The sequence below is a fragment of the Thunnus albacares genome, chromosome 22 (genome assembly GCF_914725855.1).
Source record: "Thunnus albacares chromosome 22, fThuAlb1.1, whole genome shotgun sequence".
Taxonomy (NCBI): Eukaryota; Metazoa; Chordata; class Actinopteri; order Scombriformes; family Scombridae; genus Thunnus; species Thunnus albacares.
This window is the reverse complement of record NC_058127.1, coordinates 16,005,242-16,021,866: the sequence shown is the minus strand read 5'-3', so window position 1 is coordinate 16,021,866 and position 16,625 is coordinate 16,005,242. Positions and strand designations below refer to the sequence as shown.

At 39.1% G+C, this 16,625-nt stretch overlaps 1 protein-coding gene across 13 annotated transcripts in view; it reads left to right on the top strand.

Moving 5' to 3' along the window:
- The window catches only part of LOC122973443 (adhesion G protein-coupled receptor L3-like), a 243,642-nt gene that overhangs the window by 145,990 nt on the left and 81,027 nt on the right, over nt 1–16,625 (top strand). For 8 of the 13 annotated variants that reach the window (XM_044340968.1, XM_044340969.1, XM_044340974.1 and 5 more), the window contains 2 exons: nt 7,532–7,546; nt 10,402–11,202. In XM_044340968.1, coding sequence (XP_044196903.1) covers nt 7,532–7,546; nt 10,402–11,202 — 816 coding nt within the window. Of the gene's footprint in view, nt 1–7,531; nt 7,547–10,392; nt 11,203–16,625 lie in introns of all 13 variants that reach the window. The other 5 variants (XM_044340972.1, XM_044340980.1, XM_044340978.1 and 2 more) reach the window with 2 other exon arrangements.

Below are 16,625 nucleotides of genomic sequence, written 5' to 3'. Positions count from 1 at the left end.
GGCTTTTTGCCCTTGAGCTCTCCTATCCACACGTTCATCAGGTCTAGTGTGGGAGTCGGCACCGTGACAGCAGATACATCACACAACCACACCCTCCTCGCTCCCCGCTGAAATGCCAGTGAGCATTAGCCGGCTTGTTCAGACAGCTTTTTTTCTCTTCTCCCCACCTGAGCGACCAGCTCCACTTCTTCCCATGTGTGAAGGGGGCCTGTAATGCCATCTCATCACTCAGTGACAGCTGACCACTCCCCAACCCATACAGCAAGCTCTGATGACTATGACTTTCTGTCACATATCTCACACGCCAGATCCACACCGGTGTTGTGATCTGAATTTGCAGGGATTGATCTTGTCACAACACATTGGCTTTAAACTGTTAACGTCTTAACATTAACTGTTAACATCTGAAAGTCCAACTGATATTAAGAGTCAAAAATAATGTAAATGTGATTTTTATTTATGTAAATGTATTGTTTATATTATCATCACAAAGATGAAATAGATTTGAGATATTTCAGAAATCCTACTTTTATCTAATGCTGTGTGTCAGTGCCAGATTGACAGTCCAGCCAGCAGGCTGAGACTGCTGCAGGAGCATGTACAGACAAAGTAAACAAAGTTGCACTGGTATCTATAACTGGTATCTGACACCAGCATCTAAACTGACCAATCTTGACATGTTTTCAAGCTTTTTAATTTGCTAAAGTTACAGCTTACGAGTTGATTAACTATCTAGGCTGAAAAATTACATCAGCAATGCAGTATGTTATCCCCAGTGGATAGTTTAGTACCAGCAAGCCAAGGTGCAGTGCTAGGCATACCTTTCTATATAAAAAAAAAGGCATTAGCAAGAAATCTAATGAGGGTTGTTGCTAAAAGTCTGAGGCTCTTGTTTTGTGTGGCAGGCTGCCTTCTGGCTGTGAGTCCGTGACTGTCTGCCTATGATTAAACGATGATATGTTATTGCTTAATGCAAATACAGTTTAAATTGAAATGATTTGATTAGCTTCAGGCTAAGAAATCCAGATCTACATAGATGCAGAACCAACAGCTTTCTGGCAGATGAATGCACAGAGGGCACAATTATGAAACCAAAAACTACATAAAAGTATACATTTGCATACAGATTTTTTTTTTTCCCTGAAAGGATAGTACAAGACACGTGATTTACAGAGCAGATATGTATATTGAGATAGAGAAAAACTCATATAATAGATCTTTTCACTGAACACATTTTGACATGTCACAATAAGGAAAAGCACAGGTGTAAATTATAAGATTAATGAGGGCTGAATTTCACAGCTTCAGATTCAGCATCAAGGAACATAAATATCTAAGGATGGTATTAGACACACCTGTGGTTTTCTTACCATGACAGGTCAAAATGTCCGCTGTGAAAAAAGCCTATAGTGCTGGCTGATTCGCTTAAGAGCAATATTGTGATGTCAGTAAGAACATACTTCTTATATTGATATATATCACAAAACGGCAAAATAATATACTGTATACAGCAATTAAATTTATGTTCAATGCAAGTAACTGCATATGTTCAACTGGAACAGCTCATTTTTGGCAGTTACATAATTTATGAAGACAACAGAATTTTGTAGATATGATCATATTATCATGATGCAATTCAATGAAAAGTTGATAAATCACATTTGATTCTTCGCTCAGCCCTATTTGTTTTTACATCATGTTTACGTGAGGCTTTTCAGATTAACAGGAGGTTTTATTTAGAATAAAAGTGTGGTATGACACAGTAACAGAAAAAAACTAGGAAAAATAATCTCAGTTGAGAGCCAAGATAATTGCATGTAGAGGCTGTGATTACCAATGTGGATAAATGGTGGTGTGAAAGGGTTGAATCTGGACATTTGGAAACTGTTTTTCCCCACTAATGGCTGAATAAGCTGGTGTAATATATCAGGTTCTTGTTCCGTAGCAGCTGCTCTTTAGCTCAATGACATACATACAGAATCATTCTTGCATTTTTTTTCTAAACAAAAGGTGTGCGCACTCCAACATATCAGAATAAATGCTCATGCACATTGAACACACTTCCAGAAACGTTCATGAAAATATCCATTTATATAACATAAGCTAAGCTTTTATCTCCATGCTTCCTCCACCAGCCACAGCACATGTCTGAAAAACTTGTTGGGGTGCCAAGTGTCGAGGATATAGCACTAATTAGAGGCTGGTCTCTTCAGGGGGTCTCTTCTTTTAATGATCACCCTACTAATCAAAGCTCAATTTCCATTTCCTTGTCTTTTTTTCCCTCTTTGTTCACTGGTGTTCCACCACGTCCAGCCACACACCAGACTAAACACCCTCTTTGTTTTCTCCCTTACAATCACCGCGTCCCTCTGTTCTCCTCCATAATTTCAAGGTCCTTAGAAATCAAGACATATTTTAGGAGGTGCAATTAGGTTATTTCTGCTCCAGTTGCGGCTATGTTCCACAAAAAATATATTTAATTTTGTTTTGCCTGGGCTGCACTTGTCTTTTCTCCCTCTGTTGGCTGGTCCCACGTGGGAAGCAGTTTGGATGAGCGCCAAGTCCTTGCACCTGTCCCTCAAAGAGAGAGACAAACACACATGCATGCCCACAGACAGAAGAACAAGCACACACACACACACACACACAACATCCTGCATTGTCAAGGTTATAAGATAGCATAGCTGCTTCCCAGTAGGAGGGAGAGAGAGAAGTGATGGAGACAGAAAGGAGACACTAGGGAAGAGATTGAATAAGTACGAAAGGGGAGCACAAAGAGAGCAGACAAGTGGTTGAAAGAAAAAGAGGGCTGTTGAGAAATGGAACCTGTAATGATGGTATGGGAGACTCATGAGCACCAACTGAGGGAAATGATAGGAAAAAAATGAGAGAGATGAAGAGAGAATACAGAGAAAGAGAGATGGTAGCCTGCACGTCCTCCTCCATCCTTAGGCACATGCTATTCAAAGCCCCGTAATTTGTGTCATTAATTAAAAAGCTGACGGGATGGAGTTAAGGGGTTTGCACTCTGCAACTCCTTGGTTGAGAGAGAGGGAAAAGAAAAAAGAGAGGGGGGGAAATATTGCAAAAAATATTGCAGCCATTCCTCCATGAATCTCTATTAGCGGCTAATGATACAATTCTGATACCTCTCAACCATTAGTGTGAAATTGGGAAGCATTAATTATTCAAATGAAAATCCATACGACTGCCGCTCACATGACAGGGTCGGCGCTCACAGTAGCTAAAGGTCTTCATTGTTAGCTGCTCGGCATGTGTCTTGAGCAGGAAGTAGAAGACAGTAAGTATGCAGATTGACTGCTGAGGTGAAAATTATACTTGAAATTATGCAATATCTGAACATACATTTTGGACTATATTATGCAGTGGCAATATAATTGAATTTTATAGGGTATGTTATGGCTGAACAGCAGGCTGCTTCAGCATTGTCTCCCTACATTATCTGCAGTGTAAAAAGCTGACTTCTGTGCATACAAGAAAAAGCACTTTCTCCTTCTCTGTAAGTTTTTGATTGTAATGAACAGATGGTGCATGCCATGATTTTTCTTTTTCTTTCCAAAGGAAGCCACACATGTAGGTTGCCCATTCATGTTATTAAATTTGGTACGACAGCTTGACCAATTAGGTAAGCTGCACAATCAGCCATGTTACTGTTTCCAACTTTATGTGTTTGGCAGGGTGAACGACACAACAGCCAAACTGTTACAAGCTGCATGAACACGGTTCAGTGAGTCATTGTTTTGCCCAAACCTGGATTGTAGCTATATTTACTCAAACCATGGCCTGGAAGAAGCCTTTTCTGATTGGTTGAGTCCATAATTATCATTTTCATAATGTGGACATAAGTGTTCTATTCTCAGTTAAATCTGTGGATAAATCTGAATTGGGGAGTATAAAGTAACATCGACGTCTCATAATCCCAAACTGCTCCAGTGGTGCTGCTCAGCAGTCAAAAGATAAGACCTCTTGCACTGGGCTGCTTTCAGGTGTGCCTGTATGCCACTGTGTGAAGCAGGGTATTGGTGAAAAAGAGCAGACTGGTTCTTTGCACATCTATCCCGGATAATGAATGTAAAATAGAGGACTTCCTGCATGTCCATTGGCAAGTTAATACATCTTCAATACATCTTCAGTTAATAGATCTTCTCCTTCTCTTCTCCCCGCTAATGATGGCGTTCCTCTCTCTGGTTTACTTTGGCAGCCGATGACGGCTGATTAAGGCCGGTCATCTTTTCGTTTTCCTCAAGAAAAAATTTGCCAGAATCTTGAGTCATCCCAAGCCTTGATTATGAAATGTAGCAGACTATAAAGTAATGGACTTCTTTCTTACAGTATTTCAACTTTTTTTCCATCAAATTGGTGCACTTAATTGTCAAATTAACAGTGACAGTTGAAACCACATATGTTGCGTAGTAGTCAAGAGCTTGTAGGGTGCATCCCACAGATGCATCATGAAATTGGTGTATTTTTATTTATTTTTTGCTAAATTTATCAGTGCTTTTAAATAATTTGATGGCCACTCTATGCTCATTATCTCTTATTTAAATAATTACCTTGTTCAGTGTTTTAAAGTTGATTTTATTGAAGCATAGTGTGTTAGAGAGTTGTGTGAATACCATTAACATCGTCAATACACGATTCATTGCAGCATCACCACTAATTGTATTTCTGTATACCTTTAAATGATCTCTAAATGAGTACACCATAGGTAAAGTGCCATTGTAAAAACAGAGTAGAAAGAACATTGGGTGCATGCTGAACTGTATTTTTATTCACTAAATGCTGTGTCCTTAAACATCAGAACAGAGCTTTATCAAGTGTTTTGGAGCAGAAGCACAGACATTCCTCATGGGTCTATTTTATGTGATTGAAGAGGATGAAACCCTTGCATAGTAAGTACAAGTACCTCTGAAAGGGCCCTTATTTCTTTTATTTGTATTTGTGTGCATATATTTTTGTTAAATTTCATTTTTTTCAGACATCACAGAGGGCAGGAGAGAAAGACAAGAAGAAGGAATAGAAAAGGATAGGATAAGACAGCTAAGTGCTTTTTAGTGACTCAGTGACAGCCATGACCAAAATCGTATTAAGGTCACAATAGGGGTAATGGGGTGGAGTAAAGGAGGTTTTCAAATGAATCAATTCTCGGTCTCACTCTGCTTTCCCACTGCTCCGCTTGTTTGTGATACACCATAAACATGGGTGTCCAAGGCTCATATTGCAGGTATATCTCAGCCCGTTCTTTATTTGCAGAGCGACTTGATGAACAAACTGGTTTTAGTGATCTAAAGGGTGACCTTGCTGCATCCAGCAGCGTCTTCTGGTCAGACGACAAGGACCACATACTGTACAGTAGCCCTGGGAGTGGCGTTATTTCCTTGTCAGGGATTTCATCCACATCCTTTACTCCCTTCTCACACCATCTCCCCCGGCGATTGCGTCGTATACAACTTCTCACATCCCCAACGTTAATGCCTTTTTCTATAGATCATTACCCTCCTCTCCCCTCGCCACTGTTAGCGATCGCTCAATCAGAAACGCCGGCCTCCCCGTGGTCCCTGTTGTGTGGCTGTTGCTCATGGGAGGTGAAGAGGCTTCGATCGAGGGACGTTTGGCTGTTTACTTTGATGTGATCTATGAGGTCCATATGCAGTTCCGAGTTATTGGCAAATTTGAGTTGCCAGTAATGGTGATTCAGACTTAGCCCAGAGCTATTGTTGCTGGGGCTTGGTATGGACTTATCGTGTTTCAATGACAGCTGGAGTGTTTGCCGTTGATGAGGTGCTGTGCTGTGCCAGAGTACAATTTTATGATCTGACAAACACAGACGACTTGTTGAAAGCCTTTCCCCTCCCCATTATTTTTCTCTCTTTTTTGGTCTTTCCCTCGCTCGACGCAGCCCCACCTCATTCTCTCTTTTTCATTGGCTCACCACCTTGCATTTATATTGTTCTCCTCTAATAACTTTCCCATCTTTCAAACTTTACACCCCCCGCCCCTACCCACTGACCTCCATACCTCACTCTGTTGTACTCTCCATTTGGAGGAGCGGACTCTTGTAAGCCCTGGTAACAGAGGTTAATCCTCTCTTATTAGAACCGGGATTACTGGAGGGGAAGGGACAGGAACAGGCCGCTGGGTGGATGCTAACCCCTACTACAAATTGAAGAGACCAGCAAAATGCCATGACTGACATAAAAAGCCAGTCCAATCAGAGCAAGAGATATATAGAGTGTAAATATAATAGCCTCAACCGTTTTTCTGCAGACATTCAGTGTACTTATTGAGCTGTAAGTCGAAATACCTTTTACATTTCACTTTCCCCTGCAGTTATTCACATTTGATATGAAAAAACACGTCTTTCATGCCAATAATTAATATATACAAGTACATACTGTACTGTATTTTTAAAGCTGTGCTGATCAATTTTTTCATATTAACAAATGAACAATGTTTAATGTGAAAGGGATTGCTTGTAGTGAATTATCACCTGACTTTGCTGTTCCTCTCAGTTCTAAGAAGCATTTTAGCGTCATTTATCTTATTGTTTTGGTTTTACAGGCTGCGACTTTACTGTGTTGGTTCATTATCAACACTTTAGTCGATCTTGTTTCCAACAGCAGCAGCCAGCTGTTTTCAGAAAAAAAGCTCTGATGAAACCATTGTACACTACGTGCCCAACACAAAATGGCAGCCAAAGTTAGCAACTAGCTAAAGCTATTTTCCCCAGGCTTTTGGTGGGGACCAAAACAGAGCTAAAAATAAAAATTCTGTCCTCCAGGCCAGAAATCAGACTCCAAAAGAATCATAATGTTGCTTTGTGTTGGCTGGATGTGTGCATATGCAACTATTAGCTAACATTTTTGAAAATATATCAGTGTTTGTGCAGGTTTTAAATTTAGATCTCAATCCAGGTTTAATCAATATCAAGGACATTACCCATTATTTTCTTATAATAACACTTGTACAAAACAATTTAAAATGATTACATAGTTTTACCTGATACCTGAGGTAGCTATATACTAATGATCATTAACCTGTTTAGGTCAGAAATTACAGACTTTTATTTTGAGACTACAGCTGTGTGTAGAATGTTTTTCTTCCAGTTGTACATTGGACTTAAAAAAATCTTTATTGTAAAGGGCAATATGTTTGAATGTTTGAACAGTTAAATTGTGCACTGAATGTTAAAAAAAAAAAACAATCATCTACATCTGTTTTGTACATTTCCATCACTCAGACATCATTGCAAAAAACATTATGTACAAAATTTTGCCTCAAGAACTAATTAAGTTGTCTTTTTCCCACAGGCGCATGTGTGAAGCAGTACTTTTCTTCTTCCGAAAGGCTTACGATTAAATGTTTTGCGAGGCTGTTCCACTAACCCTAAGCTCGTCTTGTACTTTTGTATGACTGTTATGAAATAAAGACTTTTCCCAATTATCACATCATTAATCTGTTCTTAATTTTTTTTGTTCTTTCTTTTTCTCCCCTTCATGCCTAAAAATAGAAGTGGAACAAAAAGGTAACTAAATGCCAACAACTTTTCTTTTCCCACCTGCATTTTCATTTGGGTATGTGCTTGCATTTTACGGTGACGGGTTGCTACAGCAGTTTTTTGTTTTTTTGTCTTTTTTTTTAAACATTTTGTAGGTACGTTCTCATTGTATGGTTCATTATTATGGTTTAAAATGTCATTCATGGGGAAAATGAAATTATTCAGGGAAATGGTGTTGGAAATATACTTAATGAGAAATTATTGATTAAATTTCTTCTTTCAGAATATGTTTTTCTTTCTTTAGTTCTGTACACGGAGCAGCATCCAAAACAGTGAAAACCGCAAAAGACTCCTGCCTTCATTCCTTGTTCATCAATAGCATCACAGATTGACAGTTTTTTGACATTGTCACATGCAGTATACAATAACTCTTCAGGGTAGGGGAGGGTAAGCTGCTTTCCAGTGAAATCCTGAGACCCTGTGATCTTTTTATTCCCTGTAATAACTGAAGATTATTCCAACTCTGTTTTATGAGCTGCATAATATTAAAGTTGAGGGCCATATAGGCTGATCAATAGCTTGTCCAATAAGCTGTCAGCATTTTTGACTATAGCTCTAATATGATGATGACTATAACCTTCAGGGACTCACTAGTCAATACTGGAGACAGATCATAGCAGTCATATTCTTACCTTATCAGCACTGCATGATGCTGCAGAACATATGCTAAGTCTGCACTTGAGCCCCAAGAGCATTGTGTGTTTGTAGTGTTACCTTTTAAGATGAGCAGGAAATATGTCTCTAAGTCCTTTGACAGACTGGAAATAGAATCATTATACAAGAGTCAAGAGTTCTGTTTTAATAGCTATGCAATAAATTTTAAGTTTCATAGTAGTCATTAATTTATGGTATATCACTGGAATCTGTGGTAAAGAGAATGAGCAATGAAGGTGTAGGGGGAATTAAAAACATTTTATAGAGATGACTGTACTGCTGTGGTAACAGTTTTTGTGAAATTCCCCATGAAAGCCATGATTGCTTTGTATTACTTCTCTAATATCTTTCATTCACTCCTCCATCTTTGTGCTTACATCCTTTAAAGGCATATTGTACAACCTCCTCAGAGCCCTGTGTGCTGTCAGTACAAAGCTTACCTACTCTGACCTTGTACCCTAGCACATTTTGTCGTTTTCAACCATAGAAACAGCCCTCTTAGCATTTAGCACAGCAACTGCCGAGATGTGTGCTGAGGTGCTATGTCAACGGGACGCATCTTGCCACATTTTTCACCTGCAGGTAGACAACATGTTTAATCTTAAGAGATTACAAGGAAAAGAAGCTTCTGTTTTCTCTGTCTCTTTCTCCCCCTCCTCAGAGTGCACAGCTCTTACCTCTCGACGGATCTGCAGCTAGAACCTGTCAGTGCAGCGTCAGGCTGCTGGCCCATTACAATGAAAGGAGCTTTCACACACGCACTTTTATTTGTGATGTATTCTGGGCCTATACCTGTGGAAAAAGGAAACGCTCCACTGTCTAAATTCTTTAGCTATTTACTATTATTAATGAATAATTGTCATTCCCCTTTTTTAGTCAATAAAGTCGTGATAATGTTTTATTTTATTTCATTTAACAGTCTTTCCTTGTTGACAGAACTCACTATACTGTACCTCTTTCTTAGACCAAAACAGATGATATTTATAGTTTAGTTGAAATGATTAACTTACTTTACATTTCTAGTATTCAAATCCATACTTTAGATGTCATGTTTTTAGAAAGACAGACAATTATAATTGTTTCAGTCTAATCCCTAATGAACTGAAATCAGCTTTAGCAAATGGGGCCCACTATTGACCTGCTCCAGCTGTATTGCCTTGGCCCAGCTTTATCAGATTTGAGTACAAACCAGTTCACGTGTAATTAGTTTATTGTGTGTGGTGTTGTAAATCATGCCACAGACTAAAAATGTCATTTGGATGAAATAATGGACAGGCAATCATTATATGGATGATGTAATTACTATATTTTTGCTTTTCTGCTTTGCTTTGTTTCTCCTAAAGGGCTGCCTCAGCCAATAATTACAACATTGCTATTTATCAAAATCTTTTAACTTTGGATTTATGTGTTTAATGCTATTTATTAAGAACGGCCAGGACTGCCATCAGAGTGTTTTCAATGAAAGAAAAGAATTAAACATTTTTTTCTTGTGCAGTTATATTTAATTTAGTACGGATGTCCAGAGAAGCCATTCTGTGAAACAAATAAAAACAGAAGAGAACTTAAATGTTAATGTGTGTGAGTCAGCCAGTGGTGAGTTTTAACAGTTTGACATCCTCTTACTTGTTTTTGCTCTACATTAAGTCAGAAGAGATAACCTTCACTTGATCTATTCACACACCCCCTACAAACTCTTAAGTCTGTTCGTTCAGTGGCATTGTAAGCTGATTGCCTTCAGGGTCAGAGTCTAACTGAATTAGAGGAATCTTATATAAAAATTGTAAACAGTAATAAGTAATTGAGACCAAAACAGCACTTTAATGAATTTGAGACACAACTTGAAATAATGAAAATGGTGGTTGTGTTTGTATAGTGGCTATTTCATGTTTAATTTTAATTTACATGCTTTGGAGTAATCCAATGAATTGCATTACAAATTGCATTTTTTGTAGGACAATCAGTAATCTTTTCTGCATTAAATCTAAATCTGATCATCCTTACACTGATTAAAATGGTGTGACTCAACATCTTGGTCCTTCACAGTGGAGAGGAATAAGCTGTGGATTTTAACATTAATGTTGTTGCATCCAGTTGCTGTATTATTTATTGATTTATAATACCTGCCAATGTAACTCTGTACTTGTTTTTCCCCTATTTTGGCTCCTCAGTATTCCTGTGCCCAGGGCTTCTGCGCAGGGTGTACCAGAGCGAACACCTATTTGAATCGGACCACCAGTCTGGAGCTTGGTGCAAAGACCCTCTCCAAGCATCCGATAAGATCTACTATATGCCCTGGACACCCTACCGCACCGACACGTTGACTGAATACTCCTCCAAAGAAGACTTCATTGCCGGAAGGCCAACAACGACCTACAAACTCCCACATCGTGTCGACGGCACAGGCTTTGTGGTCTACGACGGGGCGCTCTTCTTCAACAAGGAGCGCACACGCAACATTGTCAAGTTTGACCTGCGAACTCGTATCAAGAGTGGCGAGGCCATCATTGCTAATGCCAACTACCATGACACATCACCATACCGCTGGGGTGGGAAATCTGACATCGACTTGGCTGTTGATGAAAATGGCCTATGGGTGATTTATGCCACTGAGCAGAACAACGGGCGGATTGTCATCAGCCAGCTAAATCCCTACACGTTGCGCGTTGAGGGGACCTGGGACACGGCTTATGACAAGCGTTCTGCATCCAACGCCTTCATGATCTGTGGAATCCTTTATGTGGTGAAGTCAGTATATGAGGATGATGACAATGAAGCAACAGGAAACAAGATTGACTACATCTACAACACAGAGCTAAGTAAAGATGGGTTCCTGGACATCCCGTTCCCCAACTCTTATCAGTATATTGCTGCCGTGGATTACAATCCCAGAGACAATCTGCTGTATGTTTGGAACAATTACCATGTTGTGAAGTACTCGTTGGACTTTGGGGCACTGGACAACAGACTTGGTAAGACCAATTTAACTTCTTATTATCATTTTCAGTGTTAGGATCAGTGCCATTTGCATTGAATTGTGTAAATGACAAATGAATGTACCCTAAAGTGCTTGACATTCTGGATGATGTGTTTTTTTTAATTGAGAATTAGAGAGATGACACATTTGAGCTTACATTAAAATTATTATTATTTCTGCAATGGACTGTGTCACGGCACAGGTAGTACTTGTAAAATATTTGTTGTTTGGTCTATGGAACACTAAACCTTTTCGCTGTACTAGCTACTAACAGGCCTTGATTGCTTTGATTACAAGCAAGATTGCCAGGCCTTGATGGCTTGATTGCCAACAACAACAAAATGATGCAGGACTAACCGAAAACCCTGCAGTCACTATACTCATCCCCCACACCGTCTCTCGCACTCACTGCCTGGTTGGGGGTCACCCTGCTCTAATCCTCTTCTCGTTTTGCCAAACTGTGCAATGAGCTTCCCTACTTCAGAGATGAGGGTTATCTTTCATTGTCCAAATGCCAATCTTTGACGATGACAATAATAACGTAATTTCCTCTGGTAGTCCGGTAGTAGTACAATAAAAACTATTAACCAATTTCAAATGTCATTCATGGTCCCAAGAGGCACTAATTTTGGTAACTCACTCACTGTTCCTCTACAACAACTATCCAGCCCACATTTTCAATTCACCCCAACAAATGTAATTGACAGATTACTAGTTTCAGATTCATGCTCCGTAGACGATGAACCCTTTCCATAAGGCACCACCAACAGGCCAAACCCCCTTTTTTACCCAAGTCATTTTATAATCTAATGGGCAGATTGCTATACAGTTTCCTTGACAAATTCATACTTTCAAGAGGATAACCTCTTTTTTTCTTTTAATGACCCCTTCCCTTTAGCACTACCCTGAGAACAGATATTATGTTTAGCCTTGCAACCTGTACGTCTCCAAGAATAGCACAATTATCAGCATGTTGTTTGTTTCACCCAACATTTCTGTATTGGCAAGCTTTTACTTACACTTAACTCTTGTGTTTTTTTCATATTTTGAAAAAGAAAGACATAATATAAAAATATAAATATATAACATGTAGCACCTCAAGACAGTGTGGGCTGTTGATAATTGGCTATATGAAACACTGCTCAATGTGTTATTTCTGTATTTCTAATTAATCATCAAAATGGAAGTGAAGCAAAGTTTAAATCCCCCTTTAGTCAAAAACATGTTTTGCTTTTTGTTACATCACTTGGATGTTTGATCTTCACTATGCAGTGTGATGTATGTCCGACCCAAAAGGCTGTTTCAAATTAATCTGTTGAAGAGAGAAAGTTTTACTGTGTTCACCTTAAATTTGAGTTCAAGACATGTACATACAAGATTATTTTGTGGCATCACAACTAGTTTGAAGCTTTAACAATATGTGAATCTTTATCAGGCACAAAAATGATAAATTATATTTAATCTTTTAGTGGGTTTAACACGGACAATTTTTCACATTTTCTGCTTTAGCCACAAGCTAGAATGTTTTAATAACTCTAGCTGTTGCCTTTGCAAAGGAACAAGCAACTGCTCACATTAAACGTCCCAAAACTCCTTTGAAAAGTCTAATTTTCTCCACTCCATTGTTCTTTTTATAAATTGGTGCTTGTTGGGAAGCATGAAACAGAAAAAAAGAACCTGTTTTGACACACAAAGGTAATTCTTTGCGCTATCTCATCAACAGCTAGTCAAAAATGTCACAAGTTATTTGACTGTGAAGTCCCTACCTCTCCTCTCTCCTCTGGAGCTCTCTCTACCTGCCGCTTGCCAATTTAATTTATTTTCCTTAGCCGGCTGCTGCTCTATCCCAAATCTTTTTTATACGCTGAGACCTGCTTCAACACATCCCATAATATATTCGTTCATTCAGTGACCATGCCAACAGGGTTTGGTTTTGATGATACACAGCTACTTACAGTATAATTTGGTGGAGTTAAGGACAGTGAAATGGTTTTGTTATGTGCTTTCTGTGTTAAATGATTATCCATCACTTTCTAACAGTGATACACAGTGATTACACCTTTGCATGAACACAGACACACACACACACTTTCACATGCAAATGCAAATTCTAGTACAGCACTAGATTTCCCGGTGAGATGTTGAGTTGTGTGTTTGGCTGCTGTTGTGCAGAATAGGCTGCCCTCCAAACAGTAAGCAAGGAGTCTGCTGCATGAATATAGATAGTAAAATGTTGCATTAAGTGGATGGATGGAGTCAAAGTACAAATTTAAATGTCAGATAAACAGACTGATATGGAATGAAAGAGTGATTGAATGAACTCTGGAGTAATAAACCATTTAGTTTGATCAACTCCTCTACAGTATCATATACAGAAACATGATGCTGACTGATTCTGGTTAAAGCAGTTGTTGTCATTGGCCACGCACATTTTCCACACAGTTCTCTCACATGGAGCCCAATTTTGAAATGGTAGGATCCCTCCAACAAAATAGTTTGAATCAGCATCACTGTCAACCACTTCACTGAGCACAAATTAGTCTGTATTTGCTGCTGCATCATATTGTTTGTTCCATTTACATGCTACTCTGGTGAGGATGCGCACAGATCAAAGAGCTAAATGTGGCTGAGGGAAACTTGAAATATCGGTCACAGAAATTCACAACAATGGCTGCTGTGAAAAATCAGAAAAAGTGTGTGGGACCACGATTAGGCAAAGTTATTGAATTTAAAAAGGGAACATACATGGTTTTAGGAGTACAATCTAGTGATATGAAGATGGAGCTTTTGCTTTTGCTTTTGTGAGGCCAAAAATTCACTAGTTGAACCAGTTCCTTTAGCTTCAAACATGATTTTCTGAAATTTAATCCAGTGTCGTGATCATAGTACTTGAAAGGTGTCATTCTCTAATAGCTCTAACACAAGCTAATTTCCACTTTTGCTTCCACCTCCATGCGCATGCATGACCTGCCATACCATTGGAGCATGGAGTATGGGCAACAGAGCAGGAGAGATGTGGCCAGACCCACAGCTGGGGCCCACTACCGTCTGCCGATTCACATGGCCCAGAGCAGAGCACATGATGCAGAGCATTAGGCAGGGACAGGGTAATGATATCTGAAATTGCTAAAAACATAGTATCTGGACTTCAAACTATCCTATTGCGTCCAATTACGAATGATTTTTCTTTTTGATCTCTTTCAGCAAAAGGATCTTTTTAAATTGACTCAGTCTTTGGGTAGAAAGTAGATCTGAGTGGTTTTGTTCCCTCATCAGAAAAAAAATGGAATACTTACTGTGCTAATATGTGCAGTTGTTTGCAGTGTCTTCAACAGAGAACAATATTTTTGCACAAACCGGGTATTTCAAGAATAGATGATCTATGCCTCCATGACAACTCCATTAATTATTGAATTCACTGGAATTTTGATTGATTTTTTTTAAGGTGCTGCACAGATTGCTATTAATAGGCAGATATATAAAAGCTCTCTTACCATTTTTCATGATCGTATTCAAGGCAGAGTATGCAAGGACAACTGAAATCGATCACTCTGTGGTATTCTTTTCAAGACATGAAAGAAAAGAAAACATACAGCACATGTGGTACTTGAATTGTCAGTAGCATACAGAAACATGAAGCAGAAATTAGAAAAATGTGATATCTCTGATACCAATTATTTAAAATGATGTACTCTCATTCACAAATGCCACACCGATATCTTTGGAGGAAGGTCTTCCTCCGATAGTTGTAGAGACTCAATGCCTCCCAACTGTCCATGACCCAATTCTCCAGATCCACCAGTGAGTATTCTCACTTCTTCCATCATTGTGTGGTTCAGCTTAGACAACTTTAAGATGGATTGTTTGCAAGACACAGAGGCTCAAGGCAGCTGAATGGATAAATTCCATCAGTGTCAAAATAGCAAGTAGTAAAATTGCCACTGACCAGGCAGTCACCCTAGTATGGTATTGTTCCTTCAAAACCCGTTCATCACATCATCTGTACAATTTCTTCCTGAAAGCATCTCAGTGCTCAACAAACCATCCATCCATCCGTCAACTCTCTAAAGTGCTTCTCCTATTCAGAGTCATGACACAATATCCAGGAGGGCTAAGTCAAAGACAACTGGATTTTCGCTTCTCATCTCAAAGGCTTCTTCAGTTCTGAAGAAGCTGGAAACTCTCTGAAATTTAACATCTGGGGAAAGCAGGTGTAAAACCTGCAGCACTGTTTTAGCGGACACAGAGAGAGAGAGGGACTAGTCAGGTCAAAACGGTGATGGAGAGAGACAGACAGCACGCAGAGGAGAGAAAATTCCTTATTAAAAAATGCATTATAGAGTTACTTTAAAAGAGCAGCAGCAACAAACTATTATTTTTCACACGACTTTACCTTTACATTCACCTCTATGCTGACTTTTAATAACTCACAGCAACTCCAGTCAAGTGAAATATGATTGAAGCAGCCAGAGTTGGGTACTGTATAATTTGTACTATATAATTTGTCTTTAAAACTTTTACCATAAATCTCCCACACTAATTTTTCATAGCTCATTCAGTCACTGATATTTTTGTTGAGCTGACATCAGACCATTTAACTAATATTTCCTCACATAACCTTCCACTTGCAGTTCCAAAAATGTCTTATATTCAGCAGCCGAAAACTTAAGGTTTGCTCCCCACGCATGGGTAAGAACAGTCAGGCATCTGATCATATACAACATCACTTTATGCAAATCAGATGAACTGCAGCTAGGCTCATTTACATCTGTAGTCTTAGCAAACACCACACTAAATTGGAAAAATTGCAGAAACACAGAATTTTGCACCCCTGAGACTAATTTGTGACAGGCTTAGTAAATACCTCCCATAGTGTTCTCCCGTCAGAGGTTGTTGTATATTTCTAACAAAATGATAGCCCTCATAACAAACAAGATTTTGAGAATTTACCTTCTAGAGCTATAGCTACATGCAGTATACTTTCCTTAAACCTTACTCACATCTTCACCTGTACTGCACTGTCTGTCACAGTAAGCGCGAGGCACTCGACAGGGCTGCAAAGACAAAGGCAGCCACATGAGAAAATTCGCCTGTCTCATACACCTGCTACTGCTGTCTGCAGCTCTAATATGCCGTCAGAAGATAAAAAGCCATGCTATTTAAGCAGCCTGTTGGAGTTATCTTAGATGGTTCAATCCCGCTTCATTGTACTCTTGGAGACTTGGATGTATTTGTTATGGTATATTCAGAATATAAATGATTTATGTCATTCAAATTAACATATTCAAATCCCTGTGTGCCGAGGACTGTTGATAGAATACAGCGAACAGTCTGTTGATACTTTTGTCGCGGTGGGGTCTTCCCTTCGTCTCATGTTTCAGCGAAGCAACCGCCGATGCCTAAATGTGCGTCTGTGGA